At 36.8% G+C, this 15,044-nt stretch overlaps 1 protein-coding gene across 2 annotated transcripts in view; it reads left to right on the plus strand.

Moving 5' to 3' along the window:
* The window catches only part of ATM (ATM serine/threonine kinase), a 166,994-nt gene that overhangs the window by 105,613 nt on the left and 46,337 nt on the right, over positions 1-15,044 (plus strand). For both annotated transcript variants that reach the window (XM_058289104.2, XM_058289103.1), the window contains exons 46-49: positions 2,567-2,801; positions 3,276-3,443; positions 4,607-4,720; positions 5,730-5,947. In XM_058289104.2, coding sequence (XP_058145087.1) covers positions 2,567-2,801; positions 3,276-3,443; positions 4,607-4,720; positions 5,730-5,947 — 735 coding nt within the window. The remainder of the gene's footprint in view (positions 1-2,566; positions 2,802-3,275; positions 3,444-4,606; positions 4,721-5,729; positions 5,948-15,044) is intronic.

Genomic DNA, 15,044 nt, shown 5'->3' on the forward strand with positions numbered 1-15,044 from the left:
TAAACTGTTCTGGCCCAGCTAGGTGGGCTTAAGAGCCTTGTCAAAAATCACTATGAAGGTCTGCTTCTGAGTTCTTCTTGATTTTGTTCCATTGGTCAACCTGTCTGTCTTTATGCCAGTACCATACTGTTTTTACTATTATAGCTAAGTAATATGCTGTTTTCTTCTGGTGACTGATACTTAGGAAACAGTGGGTATTTATTCAATGAATGACAGTGGAATTGTAGTAGGTTTTTAGGGGAAATTGCCTTTTACAATGGTGAGAAGGAAGTTATCCAGGAATATTGCAATTGAGATAGAATGTTATTCAGGATACTTTGGATCTAAGTGCTGACTTTTTTACTTTGGAAAAGTCATTTCACCTCTTTGGGCCTTAGTGTCTTCTGAGTAGTTTATATCTAGTGATGTCTAAGGCACTTTTAGCCCTGTTATTCTGATTTGCTTTTATTATTTTAAGAGGCAGGCAAGAGGGTATAAATTAGAACAAAAATAAAGCTTGGGATGTGTTTTAGAAGTAGGAAGAAAAAGGAATTTTGAGTCAGAAATTCTGTTTTGTTTTGTTTTTCAAAATAGTGTGGCAGAAGGAAAAGCCTTTAATATTGGTTCTTAACCAGAGAGTAAAGGAACAAAACTGTTTTCCACTTTCACTGGTAAATACACTGACGATTTTTGCTACTAAAAATCCAAGAACTTTTCCTCTGATTGAAAGTTTTCCTGGACTGAAAAAGAGAATAGAAATCAAGAAATTCCTAAAGAGTACTATTGGTTCTTCCTTTGGTAGGGGAATATGAGGAAGAGGGACAGAAAATTCAATAAATTGGTAGATAAATTCTTATGTTCTAGGGCAGCAATTCTCAAAAGTGTGGTCAGGGGACTCCTCAGGGTTCCCAGGATCCATTTAGAGGGTCCATGAATCACAATTATCTTTATAATTGTGAGATGTTTTTGCTTTTTTCACACTCATTCTAACATGAGGTACAGTCGAGTTTGAGTGAGGTATCAGAGAAGAATATCCAGTTAGCTGAAAAGACTTTTAATGTATCCTCCCTTTTCCCACTATATATGCTATAGGAAGCTAGATTTTCTTTTTTTTTTTTTTTAAGATTTATTTATTTATTTAATTTCCCTCCCCTCCCCCAGTTGTCTGTTCTCTGTGTCTATTTGTTGCATCTTGTTTCTTTGTCCGCATCTGTTGTCGTCAGCGGCATGGGAAGTGTGGGCGGCGCCACTCCTGGGCAGGCTGCACTTTCTTTTGTGCTGGGCGTCTCACCTTATGGGGCGCACTCCTTGTGCGTGAGGCTCCCCTACGCGGGGGACACCTCTGCATGGCAGGGCACTCCTTGATGCTCGTGGGCCAGCTCCACACGGGTCAAGGAGGCCCGGGGTTTGAACCGCGGACCTCCCATGTGGTAGGTGGATGCCCTAACCACTGGGCCAAGTCCGTTTCCCGGAAGCTAGATTTTCTTTACATACTTCAACCAAAGCTTTAGATCACAACAGACTGAATACAGAAGCAGAATAAAGAATTCTGCTATCTTCTGTTAAGACAAACATTAAAGAGATTTGCACAAATGCAAAACAATACCATTCTTTATTTTGTTTTGAGATATATAATAAATTTTCATAAAAATGTTATGATATATGGTAGATTTATTGTTTTAAATTATTAAATTTTAGATTTTTGTCAGTTTTAATTTCTAATATGGCAAATGTTAACAGATGTCATCCAATAAATTAAAGCTCTTTGGAATTTTCATCATTTTTAAGGATGTGAAAGGGGTTCCTGAGACTAAAAAGTATGAGAACTGCTGCTGTGTAGGGTTATTTGGGGAGGAATTAAAAGTTTTGTTCCAATACGATTGTATAGCTGTTTCCTTCTCTGTCAAGCAACTAAAAGAACTTTAGTTTCCTTTCCTAGTCATCATGGCCCCACCTTCTTATTCTTCATCTTCTTAATTTCTCTCAACACAGTAGTTCTGAAGAATTGGACATTGTTGCTTGGTAAATGGTTAGATTGAACATCTGAGAAGCATCCTGTTCAAATAAACTAATTGTACACTATATATTTTCTTTTCCTTTAATGAATAATGTTGGTAAATGAAATCTTCGCCAGATGCCAGCATTTTCTTCACTGGGTTCCAGTTTCTTTGATGGCTGTAGTTAAGCACAGCATCATTCCCTGTGCCTGGGGGCACATGAGCTTGCTTCATTTCCTTGCTGGCATGTCCTCTTTCACCACAAGGAGCATTTAACTAGGACTGGAAGTGTAGTCATTCTTTATGATAGACCTGTGTTATGAATATGCTGTCATCCCAGAAGGATATTTATTTAGAAGAGCTATTCATTATGTGGTCGGAGTACTTTAAGAAAATCTTTAAAAATGATCATCCTCTGTGGCCATTCTGCTAACCCACTCAGAGGTCTGACATGTCATTTTGTAGTTTCCATCTTTAGGGTTATTTGGAAGTTGCAGTCTTGTTAGTACAAAATTTTCTCTGTTTATTTTATGTTTCAGAACCCACATAATATAGTAACTTCATTTCACTTTCCTTGATTTGATTTTCAGATCAGTAAAAGATAGACAACTCTCTGAAGTCTACATTAAGTGGTGGAAACATTCTCAGCTTCTCAAAGACAGTGATTTTAGTTTTCAGGAGCCTATCATGGCTCTTCGCACAGTCATTTTGGAGATCCTGATGGAGAAAGAAATGGAGAACCCCCAAAGAGACTGTTTTAAAGACATTCTCACCAAGCACCTCGTAGAACTTTCTATCCTGGCCCGAACTTTCAAGAACACTCAGGTAATAGGATTTAAAACTGTTTCCTTGAACTTTTATTATTTAAGAAATAAAAAAAGAAAAGAAAAACCTTAGTGAAAAGAAAATATCATTTAGACACAGAAATTGCTATTAAAATATCGCGTAGCTTAATTGTTTAAGATTTCCTGTTCTGAAGTTAGATACGAGTTTGCTCCTTAGGCAAAATACTTAACATCTCTAAATGTCAATTTCCTGATTATGAAATGAGAAGATACCTAACTCATTATATTGCTAACAGCTCAATCCTTCTGTATACTGTGTATATACTTACATACGTACAAAGGCAGACAAATGAGAAGGCGAAGAAGTGTGGGTAAAAAGTCAGGCAGAGAAGTATTTAGCATAGTTCCTGACAAGTAAGAAGTATTCAGTGGATGGTAGTTACTCCTTTCATTTTTATTATTAGTGGTAGTTGTAAGTAATAGTATTCATTCCTATATGTCATTTTCATTTCAGCTCCCTGAAAAGGCAATATTTCAAATTAAGCAGTATAATTCACCGCATTGTAGAGTCGCTGAGTGGCAGCTGGAAGAAGCTCAAGTGTTCTGGGCTAAAAAGGAGCAGAGTCTTGCCTTGAGTATTCTGAAGCAAATGATCAAGAGATTGGATGCCAGTTGCACTGAGGTTTATTTATTTATTTATTGGCTGCATCAGTGCCTTACTGCTGTGTGTGTGTGTATACGTATCTCAATATGCAGAGTTTTAATAAATCCACAAGGTTTTCAAGGCTTGAAATTACTGATCCATGAACAAGAAGTTGTACAAAGGAATCTTGAAAATAATGTTTATAAAAGAAATTTACAAAGTGTCAGTTTTTCCTAATTACAATTCTACCAATCCATCTTTGTGGTGGATGTGTTTAATTTATCTCATTGTTAAGCATTTTTAAAATTTCTGCAGAATTTGAGAAGGGTATGTGGGAAAAATAAAACATGATATAGTTATTATAGATTTGAAATGGTAAAAATGAAAAAAATAAAAATATTTTTAAAAAGAATAAAAAAATTTTTGAAATGGTAAAGAACAAAATTGAAGAGAGGGTCAACTCCATTGGAGAACCAAAGTAGAAAAAAAAAAAAGAAACGAAAAAGGAAGATGAAACAATTAGGTTATCATCTGAATGCTTGGAAAATGTCACATGTAATATTTTTACCCAGCATTACTTAATAGCTATTGCAAACTTATATTGCTGTTTTAGCTCTGTCTCCAGCATACAGTGGACAAAGTGGAGGCATTTGCAGGAATTAGGGTCTTTTCAGAGGACTGACTACAGTGGTGTCCCTCTGACTTATACCTGCTCAGTGGTTATCAGCTTACTATACTTTTGGATGTTGGACACTTGTGATCACGTCCTCTGTAATTAGAAAATTCATCATTTTACCAAGGCATGGGGAACTAGTATTATGTGATGTTTAAATATTGCTTAATAGTATGGCCCTGGAGTCAGGCTGGATTTACCTACCTTCTTTGTACTTGAGTTTTCTCATCTGCAAATTGAGGATAGTAGTACTATTTCAAGGAATTCTTGTGAAGATTAAATGAGTTAATATATATAAAGCCATTAGAAGGTGCCTGGCATATATATGTACTCAATAAATGAAAGTTGCTCCAATAATAATTAGTAGAGAATCACTATTTCATAAACTTTACATACTTGGAATTATTGAACTTTGTGTATTGTGAAAGAGGATGAAGAGCAGATATTTTTAAGCTGCCTTTTTTCTACATTGAAGACATTTGTGTATAGTCATGAATGAATTACTTAAAATTTTGTTTTTCCTTTGCAGAATGATCCCAACCTAAAATTGATATACACAGAATGTCTAAGGGTTTGTGGCAACTGGTTAGCAGAAACTTGCTTAGAAAATCCTGCAGTCATCATGCAGACTTATCTAGAAAAGGTAAGATTTTAAAGCACCCATTGAAATACTTGTTTAGCATGAATGCACTTAATCATTTTCTAAGACCAAAGGCACTTCAAAAGCAAATTTAAAAAAAGCAAATAAAAATATGGCTTCATTTTTCCATTCATTATTGGTGTGATAGCTCAGCATAATCTTTAGGGCAGGGTGAAATGGTGCTACAAATGAAAGGGCATGTTTGAAAGTAAGACCAAATGTGTGTGCTTCCTCCTCCATACTCCCCATCTTGCAGCAAGTTATTTCTGATAATTTCTTCATTTGTTCACGTATGAAAAATAGCTGATTAAAGAGTATGTCATAAGCCCTTGCTGTTTATGTGTAGCCCATCACCCTACAAGTAAGACACCTAGCGCTTTAGTACTCCAGCCTCTGTCTAGTCCATTATTCCATATTTAATTTTGAAATAGGTACTACCCTAAATAAGTGTAACATGAAGAGCACATTGATTGTTTTAAAATTTTAAAGAGCCCTTTTATAGACTATAGCTAACAGCAACATGGTAATGTTTTGTAGCAGAAGCAAAGTTGGTACTATATTATTCCTAAAGGTAAAAAATAAAAAGGAATATGGGGTTTGTTTTTATGAGCTATGAATATGATTAAGCATTTTTTCCTCTTCTTCATTTTTTCCATTACTAAGGAGACCTTTACTATGTCGTTTAACTGATCTGTGTTCATCTGTTTATCTTTCTGAACACTGGAAGAACAATTGAGTTAGTAGTTGGGATGAGATGAGATAAAAATGTCTGGACAGAACTTTTTAGGAGTGCTGCTTCCAAAACTTGTTGAGCTGCCTTTTTCTGTTATTTTATTTTTTTGAATTTGAAGTAAAGTTATTTTTAAAAAATACTGTACTTCATATAATTTGACATATACATACATAAAAATTAAACTTTAGGGTGGATATTACCTTGATCTGAGGGATTCTTTAGAATTAAATGTAGTTAGTATCTGTAAATGTAATACAAATATATGATATTTTCTTGAAGGCAGTGGAAGTTGCTGGAAATTGTGATGGAGGAAACAGCGATGAGCTCAGAAATGGAAAAATGAAGGCCTTTCTCTCATTAGCACGGTTCTCAGATACTCAGTATCAGAGAATTGAAAACTATATGAAATCATCAGAATTTGAAAACAAGCAAGCGCTCCTGAAAAGGGCCAAAGAGGAAGTGGGCCTCCTTAGGGAACATAAAATCCAGACCAACAGGTAACTAGATGTCTAAAGTGACCATTTTATATTCACCAGTTAACTTAACAAATGTGTTTATATAGAAGTTGTAACTTGATCTCTTTGTTGTATTCTGGTTTAGAACACTAAAGCTTGGCTTAAGAACATAATGATTGTCTTTGCTTTATAGCAATTAATTCCTTAAGACATTGATTTGTGATCATTTCTGAAGAATTCATGCTCTGGTTCTAAGTTCATTGTAGAATATATGTATGTTAGCTTTGATTTTTGTTTTTGTTTCTTTTCATTTCGTTATTGGTATAGTTGACAAAGATATAGGTGTTGAAATTAAATACAGAACAATTATTTTCATTTAAATAAAAAGTTTTATTGAAAACATACGTAAGCATACATAAACCGAAGTGTATAGTAAAAGTTGTGAACTTACAAAGCAAACATGCATATTATACAGGGCTCCCATACTTTACCCCACCACCCACACCTTGCATTGTTATGAAACACTTGTTACTATGAAATAGCATTGTCAAAATATTACTGCTAACTATAGCCCATATCTTACATTTGCTGTATTTTCCCCCTACCCACCCAATTATTAACACCCTGGATTAGTATTACATTCTCATGTTCTGTTAACCATAGTCCCTCTTCCACCCAGTAGTCCCTGTGTTATACAGTCCCATGCTTTGTACAGTCAATTCACAGTGTACACTCAGTAGCTCTCATTTTATCACAGAGGTGTGCTGTCTTCACGTCAGTCAATTTTAGAATGTTTTCATTATTCCAAAAGAAAAAATCCTCCTTATGCTGCTCTATTTTTGTCCCTCAGAATTGATATAATATCTTCTTGGCCATTGCTGCAAAAATATTACAATAGTAGTGTTAACTACTGTCCATAAGTTACATTAGTTGTAGTTTTCCTGTTTATCACCATATTCTTAACACTTTGTAAAAGAACATCCTTACATTTATACTATAAACCACAGTCTTCCTCCACCACCAAAATCATTGTTGTAGAGTTTCTAGATTATTCTCTAGTTTCCTTTGAATTGACTTTTACAGCCACAGACTACTCCTTTCAACCACAATCACATTTACAAATCAACAATTTTAGCTGTACACACACTAGTGTGTTATCAACTCTGTTCACTTGCACACTTTTACAATAAACCTTACTAAAAATTTTACATATATTAAGTATCAGCTTCAATTCTCAATCCACATTCTATCTCCTAGTAACCTATACTCTAGAGTTTACTTCTGAGAGTTTACTCATATTTAGTCACATTAGTGAGACCATGAAATATTTGTCCTTTTGTGTCTGGCTTATTTCACTTAACATAATATCCTCAGGGTTCATACATGTTGTCATATACATCCCAGTTTCGTTTCTTCTTACAGCTGAGTAGTATTCCATTGTGCATATACACCACATTTTGTTTATCTGTTCATTGGTTGATGGACAATTGGACTGTTTCCCTATTTTAGCAATTGTGAATAGTAGTGCTATGAACACTGGTATACAAATGTCAGTTGTGTCCTTGTTTTCAGTTGTTCTGAATATATTCCTAGGAACAGATTGCTGGATTATATGGCAGTTTTATATCAGCTTCTTGAGGTACCTTCAAACTGTGTTCCACAAGGTTGCACCATTCTACATTCCCACCAACTGTGAAAGAGTGTTCCTGTTTCTCCACATCCTCTCCAGCACTTATATCTTTTTTTTTAAAAATAATACCATTTTGTAAGGTGTGAAACAGTATCTCATTGTAGTTTTGATATGCATTTCCCAAATAGCTAGTCATGTTGAGCATTTTTTTCATGTGTTTTTTTTGGCCATTTGTATTTCCTCTTTGGAAAAATGCCTATTCATTTTTTACTTTGGTTGCTTGCCTTTTTGTCATTGAGTTGTATGTTCTCTTCATATGACATAGATTTCAAACCCTTGTCTGATAAATGGTTTCCAAATATTTTCTCCCATTCAGTAGACTGCTTTTTAACTTTCTTGACAAAGTCTTTTGGAAAACAAAAGTGTTTAATTTTTAGGAGGTCCTATTTTACCTATTTTTTCTTTCATTGTTCATGATTTGGATGTACGGTTTAAGAGACCACCACCTCCCACAAGATCTTGAACATGTTTCTCTACATTTTCTTCTAGGAGTTTTATGGTTGTCACTTTTATATTTAGGTCCTAGATTCATTTTTAGTTAATATTTTGTTTAAAGTATGAGATAGGGGTCCTCTTTTCTTTCTTTTGGATGTGGATATCCTGTTGTCCCACACTATTTGTTGAAGACTATCCTGACCCAGCTGGATGGACTCACAGCCTTGTCAAAAATCACTAGACTGTCTTGTTCCTGAGTTCTCAATTCGATTCCATTGGTGTGTATGTGTATCTTTATGCCAATACTGTGCTGTTTTTACCACTCTAAGTAATATGCTTTAAAGTCAAGAATGAGAATCCTCCAACTTTGTTCTTCATTATTAAGACATTTTTGGCTATTCAGGGCCCCTTACCTTTCCACATAAATTTGATAATTGGCTTTTCCATTTCTACAAAAAGGCTGTTGGGATTTTTATTCAGATTGCATTGAATCTGTAAATCAGTTTGGGTAGAATTGACAATACTCAGTCTTCCAATCCATGAACATGGAATGCCCTTTTATTTAGATCTTCATCAGTATCCTTTAGCAGTGTTTCATAGTTTTCTGAAAACAAGTCCTTTATGTCCTTGGTTAAGTTTATCCCTAAATATTTGATTCGTTAGTTGCAATTGGAATTGGAATTTTTTTTCTGACTTCCTCCTTATTTGCACATCAGTGTATTGAAAAGTATAGTTATTGAAAAGCTACTGATACTTGTAGTGTATTGAAAAGCTACTGATATTTGCTTATTAATCGGGTATCCTGCCACTTTGCTGAACTTGTCTGTTAGTTTTGGTAACTTTGTTGTATATTTTTTGGGGTATTCTAAATATAGGGTCATTTTATCAGTGAATAGCAAAACTATTACTCTTTCCTTTCCAGTTTGGATGCCTTTTTTTCTTTATCTAGCCTAATTCCTCTAGCTAGAACTCCTAGCATAATATCGAGTAATGGTGGGCATCTTTGTCTTGTTCCTGATCTCTGCCAGAAGGCTTTCAGTGTTTCACCGTTGAATACAATGCTAGCTCTGGGTTTTTCATATATGCACATTACCATGTTGAGAAAGTTCCTTCTATTCTTACCTTTTGGAGAGTTTTTATCAAGAAAGAAAGCCGTATTTTGTCCAGTACCTTTTCTGTGTCTTATCAAGAAGCTCATCTTACTTTTCTTCTTCAGTTTGTTAATGTAGTTTATTACACTGATTAATTTTCTTGAGTTGCAGTTTTCTTGCATACCTAGGGGATAAAACCCACTTGGCCATGATGTATAATTCTTTTAATGTGCTTTTGGATTTGGTTAGCAAGTATTTTGTTGAGGAATTTTTGCATCTCTATTCATTTAGAGAAATTGGTCTGTAATTTTCTATTCTCTTCCTATCTTTATCTGGTTTTGCTGTTAGGGTGATGTTAGTTTCATAGAATGAGTTTGGTAGTGTTTCTTCCTTCCCAGTTTTTTGGAAGAGCTTGAGGAAGATTGGTATTAGATCTTCTTTGAATGAAGGATAGAATTCACCTGTGAAGCTACCTTTTCCTGGACTTTTCATTTTGTGAAGGTGTTGGCAACAGTTTCAGTCTTTTTACTCATGATTGGTTAGTTGAGGTCTTCTATTTCTTCTCTGGTCATCAGTGTAGGTTGTCTTTGTGTTTCTAGGAATTTGTCAATTTCATCTTTATTGTCTATTTTGTTGGCATAGAGTTTATGGTATCCTTGTTTGGACTCCCTTATTTCTGCAGGGTCTAGGGTTATGGCCTTCCTTTTATTTCTGATTTTATTTATTGACATCCTCTATCAGTCTAGCTAAGGGCTTATTGATTTTCTTAAAGAGTGAAGTTTTAGCTTTTTGAGTCTCTGATGTTTTTTTCTCAATTTCATTTATTTCCTCTCTGATCTTTTTTCCTCTGACATGGTTTGGGATTAGTTTGCTGTTTTTCTATTCCATCAGGTGTGCAGTTAAGTCTTTGGTTTTAGCTCTTTTTTCCTTTTCAATGTAAGCATTGAGGGCTATAGATTTCCCTCTCAGCATTGCCTTTCCTGTGCATCCCATAGGTTTTTTTTTTTATTAATTTATTGAAGTATAGCACTCATACATAAACATACATAAGCGATAAGTGTATAATAATAGTCATGAACTTGCAAAGCAAACATCTATAACATCATACAGGACTCTCATAACTCACCCTACCATCAATAACTTGCATTGCTGTTAAACCGTTTTAACTAATGATTAAAGAGCATTGTGAAAATATTACTACTAAACAAAGTAGTTACCCCCCAACCAACCCTATTATTATTATCTTCATATCATTTATATATAAACATATGTGAACGATTAAGTGTGTAGTAAAAGTTGTGAACTTAACAAAGCAGACATAACGGGTCCCTTACTTCAACCCTCCACTAACACCTTCCACTATCGTGAGACGTTTGTTACAAGTTATAAAAGAATATTGTCAAAATCTTACTAATCTGGGGTTGAATGGGACCTCACGTATATATTTTTAATGTAATATTATTACAAAGTCAATAAAAAATAAAAAAATTAAAAAAAAAAATAAATTCAAATATACCAGTAAATACATTAAATACAAACAAAATAAATGAATTAAAAGACCAAAAAAAAAAAAAAAAAAAAAAATCTTACTAATCTTACATTTGGTGTGTTTTTCCCCCAACACTCTGTTTTATTTCTATTATTATTTTATTTCTATTATTATTTCTTAAATATATATTTTTATGACAGAAGTTGTAAACTTATAAAACAATCATGCACATGTGCAGAATTCCTGAACTACACCCTTCAACACACCACGCTGTGGTGGAACATTTGCTACAGATAAGGTAATATCTGATTGTTACCATGTCCATAGTGTACATTTGGCTCACATTTTCCATACTACCTTATTATCACCACAGTACATCTTTTGCATAGATGCAAGAATATTATATTATTACTGCTAACCACAGTCCATAGGTCACTCTAGCTGTATTTTTTCCATGCTTCTTCACATTCCCAACACCCTGCAGTAGTGATGTACATTTGCTCACAAAGGATACTCATACATCTGTACCATCAACCATAATTCTCATCCACCTCTTGGTTTACTGTGCTGTTCAGTTCCTAGATTATTCTCCAGCATTCTGTCAATTGGCATTTACATACTGAGACTACCATTTTCAGCCACATCCCCATTTATAAACTAGCTGTTACTCACTGTGTTACCATCCATTCTATACATTTCTACAATTTTACAGCAAAGATAATTAAAACTTCTACATACATTAAACATCAGAAGTCCACTCAGTCCTCCTCTTATAAGAATCTACTACCTATCACCGGGTCTTGAAGATACTTTACTATAATTTCTTCTACAAGTTTTATGATTCTTGCTTTTATTTTTAGGTTTCTGATCCATTTTGAGTTAATTTTTGGATAAGGCGTGAGATAGGGGTCCTCTTTTCTTTTGGCTAGGATATCCAATTCTTTCAGCACCTATTATTGAATGGTTTTGCCCAAGTTGTGTGAGTTTGACAAGCTAGTCAAAAACACTTGACCATATATGTGAGGGTCTGTTTCTGAACCATAAATTTGGTTCCATTGGTCTATTGTATCTGTCTTTAGGCCAGTACCATGCTGTTTTTACCAATATAGCTAGGTAATATGATTTAAACTCTGGAGATGAGGGTTTGCTTTTCCTTTTTAATGGTGTTTTTGGCTATTCAAGACCTCTTACCCTTCCAAATAAATTTGATGGCGTTTTCAATTTTTTCTTTAATGCTGTTGGAATTTTTATTGGGATTGCATTGAATCTTTATATCAATTTGAGTGGATTTGACATCTTAATGATATTTAGTCTTCCAATCCTTGAGCATGGAATGTTCTTCCAGTTATTAGACCTTTTTTGATTTAACATTGAGTTGCAATTTTTTGAATACAAATGCTTTACATCATTACTTAAGTTTATTCCTGACTATTTGAGTTTTATCTGTCATATTTTATTTTCACCACTCTTTTGATATTTTTAGTTACTTTTATTTATAAAATTTTCATTTCTAGACTCTCTTCCAGGCCTCTCTCTCCTGTCTTTTCTTTTCAGGCTCTAGCACACCCTTTAGTATTTCCTGAAAATCTGGTCTCTTCCTAGAAATTCTCTCAGTTTGTTTATCTGTGAATATTCTAATCTTGCCCTCATTTTTGAAAGACAGCCTTGCTGGATATAAGATTCTTGGCTGGAAGTTTTTCTCTTGTAGTATCTTAAATATACCAGACCACTGTCTTCTTGCCTCCATGGTTTCTGGTGAGAAATCAGCACTTAATCTTATTGGGTATCCCTGATATGTTATGCTTTGCTTTTTTCTTGCTATTCTCAGAATTGCCTCTTTGTCTTTGGCATTTGACATTTGACATACACGTTTGAGTATGTGTCTTGGAGTTGGTCTCTTTGGATTTTTTCTCATGGGAGTACTTTGTGCTTCTTGGACATAGATATCTATGTTCTTCAATAGAGTTAGGAAATTTTCTACCATTCTCTCTTCAAATATTCCTTCTGCCCCCTTTCCCTTTTTTTTTTTTTTTCAGTTTCTCTCCCCTTCCTCCCCCCCCTCCCCCGCCCCAGTTGTCTGTTCTCTGCGTCCATTCGCTGTGCACTCAGCCCCATCCACCTCTGTTGTTGTGAGCGGCACAGGAATCTGTGTTTCCCTCTGTCGTGTCATCCTGCTGAGTCAGCTCTCCGCGCGTGCAGCACCATTCCTGGGCAGGCTGAACTCTCTTCTGCGCTGGGCAGCTTTTCCCACGGGGCGCACACCCTGCGCGTGGGCCAGCTCCACATGGGTCAAGAAGGCCCTGGATTCGAACCATGGACCTCCCAGATGGTAGGCGGATACCCTAACCACTGGGCCAAGTCTGCTTCCCTGCCTTTCCCTTCTTGAACACCATGACATGTATGTTTGCATGCCTTTTGCTGTCATTTAGTTCCCTGAGACCTTGTTCAATTTTTTCCATTCTTTTCTTCATCTGTTCTTTTGTATGTTTACTTTCAGAGGTCATTTCTTCAAGCTAATCCTTTTTTCTCCCTCCTCAAATCTGCTATTATATGATTCCAGTGTTTTTTAAATTTCATTTATTGCATCTTTCATTCCCATAAGGTCTGCTATTTTTCTATGTTTTCAAATTCTTCTTTGTGCTCATCCAATGTCTTCTTAATATCCTTAATCCCTTGAGCCATGTCATTGAATTTATTAAGGAGATTTGTTTGAACTTCTATGATTAGTTGTCTCAACTCCTTTATATCATTTGGAGGCTTATCTTGTTCCTTTTACTGGGCCGTAGCTTCCTGTTTCTTGGTGTGGGTTGTAATTTTTTGTTGGTCTCTTCACAGAGTATTTATTCTGGGTGCAGTTTTTCTCTTTAGTTTAGGGCTTCCTGCCCTTTCTCCTTGCTGGTTGTGCAGTAGGAGCCAAGGATGTGGTTGGTGCTGTAAGCGGTGGAGGCTCAAGCTGCCCTCATTGGGCCAGGGACCAACGAAGCTACTTCCAGCTTTCTCCTTTGCCAAGGGTAGGGACAGAGTTACAGCTGTGTGGAATAATCCAAGTGCAGGCATAGACTGTAGTTGCCAGAGGAACTGATGAAGCTTCACACCCCTTTCTCCCCTGCCTGGGGCAGGGATGGAGCTGCAGGTGTGGGCAGCAATCTATGCAGTGTAGGTCCAAGATGACCGCAGTTGCCCCAAGAGACTTCCAATTTTCAGTCTGTGCCAGCCAAAGGTACCTGCAGTTACCTAGATAGGCTGGTTCAGGGCCCACCAACCTCCTCCCTGCCAGAGGTAGGGCTGAAGGCTAGGCTAGGGCTGCAGGCCAGTCTGGTTGAAAGAAACCGGTTCCTACAGTCACTGTGATTTTGGTCCTGGCTTCCCGTCAGGCTGGGGGTGGAGTCCAAATGGCAGCCACTGGCCTCTTTCTGACTTGTGCAGATTCACACCCCAGCTGTTGCCAGGGTTATATCTTAGCCAGCCAAGTCTACCAATCAGTAGCTGAAATTGGCAGCTCACTGTGTCCTCCTCCTGTTTTTGGGAAATGGAGCTTCCAATTCCAGCCACAGAATAGCTCCTGGGGTGTCTCATGCCACCAGAGTAGGATAGTAACTGGCCTCTGTGGCTTGGCTGGTAATTTCCCAGAGAGCCTGGTGCAGGTCCCTGCAGCTTCTTTCCTGCTGGAGGTGGCACTGGGACCTAGGCTAGAGCTGCAATCTGATCTGGATGGAAAGAAACCGGTCCCCACCAGCACTGGGATTCTCAGTCCGCCCTGCTTCCCGTCGTGCCAGGCATGGCGTTCAGATGGTGGCTCCTGGCCTTGTTCTGAGCTGGACAGGCTCAAACTCTAGCTGTTCTCAGGATTACACCTTCGCCCACTGAATTTTACTCATCAGTAGCTGAAGTTGGCGCCCAACCATCTCTTCCTCCCCCATTTTTGCGAAGTGGAGTTTCCAGTTCCAGCCATGGAACAGCTCCCGAGGTGGCTTGTGCCTCCAGTGGAGGATGGCACTAGCCTCAGTTATGTGGATCCTCTACTTAAGAGTCTTCTCTGCAGATGGACAGTTTTCTCCTTCCATCCTTCACGGATGTTACAGGATGCTCTTCTGGTCTCCTGGAGCCCCCAAACAGGTGCTTCAGCTAGTTCCAGAGATCTCCAGGTGTTTACTAACTGCCCTGAAGCAGGAGCTGACTCTGGGAGCTCCTTATTCTGCTGCCATCTTGCTGGTTCTCCCATCCCAAAGGTTTTGGTATGTTGTGTTCTCATCTTCATTTGCCTCATGGTATTTGCTGATTTTCTTGCAATTTCTTCTTTGACCCACTGATTATTTAAGGGTGTGTTTTTAATCTCCATATACTTGTAAATTTTCCCTTTTTCCATCCATTATTGATTTCCAGCTTCATTCCTTTATGATCAAAGAAGGAAATTGCTTTGTATAATTGTCTTTT

The sequence above is a fragment of the Dasypus novemcinctus genome, chromosome 27 (assembly GCF_030445035.2).
Source record: "Dasypus novemcinctus isolate mDasNov1 chromosome 27, mDasNov1.1.hap2, whole genome shotgun sequence".
NCBI lineage: Eukaryota > Metazoa > Chordata > Mammalia > Cingulata > Dasypodidae > Dasypus > Dasypus novemcinctus.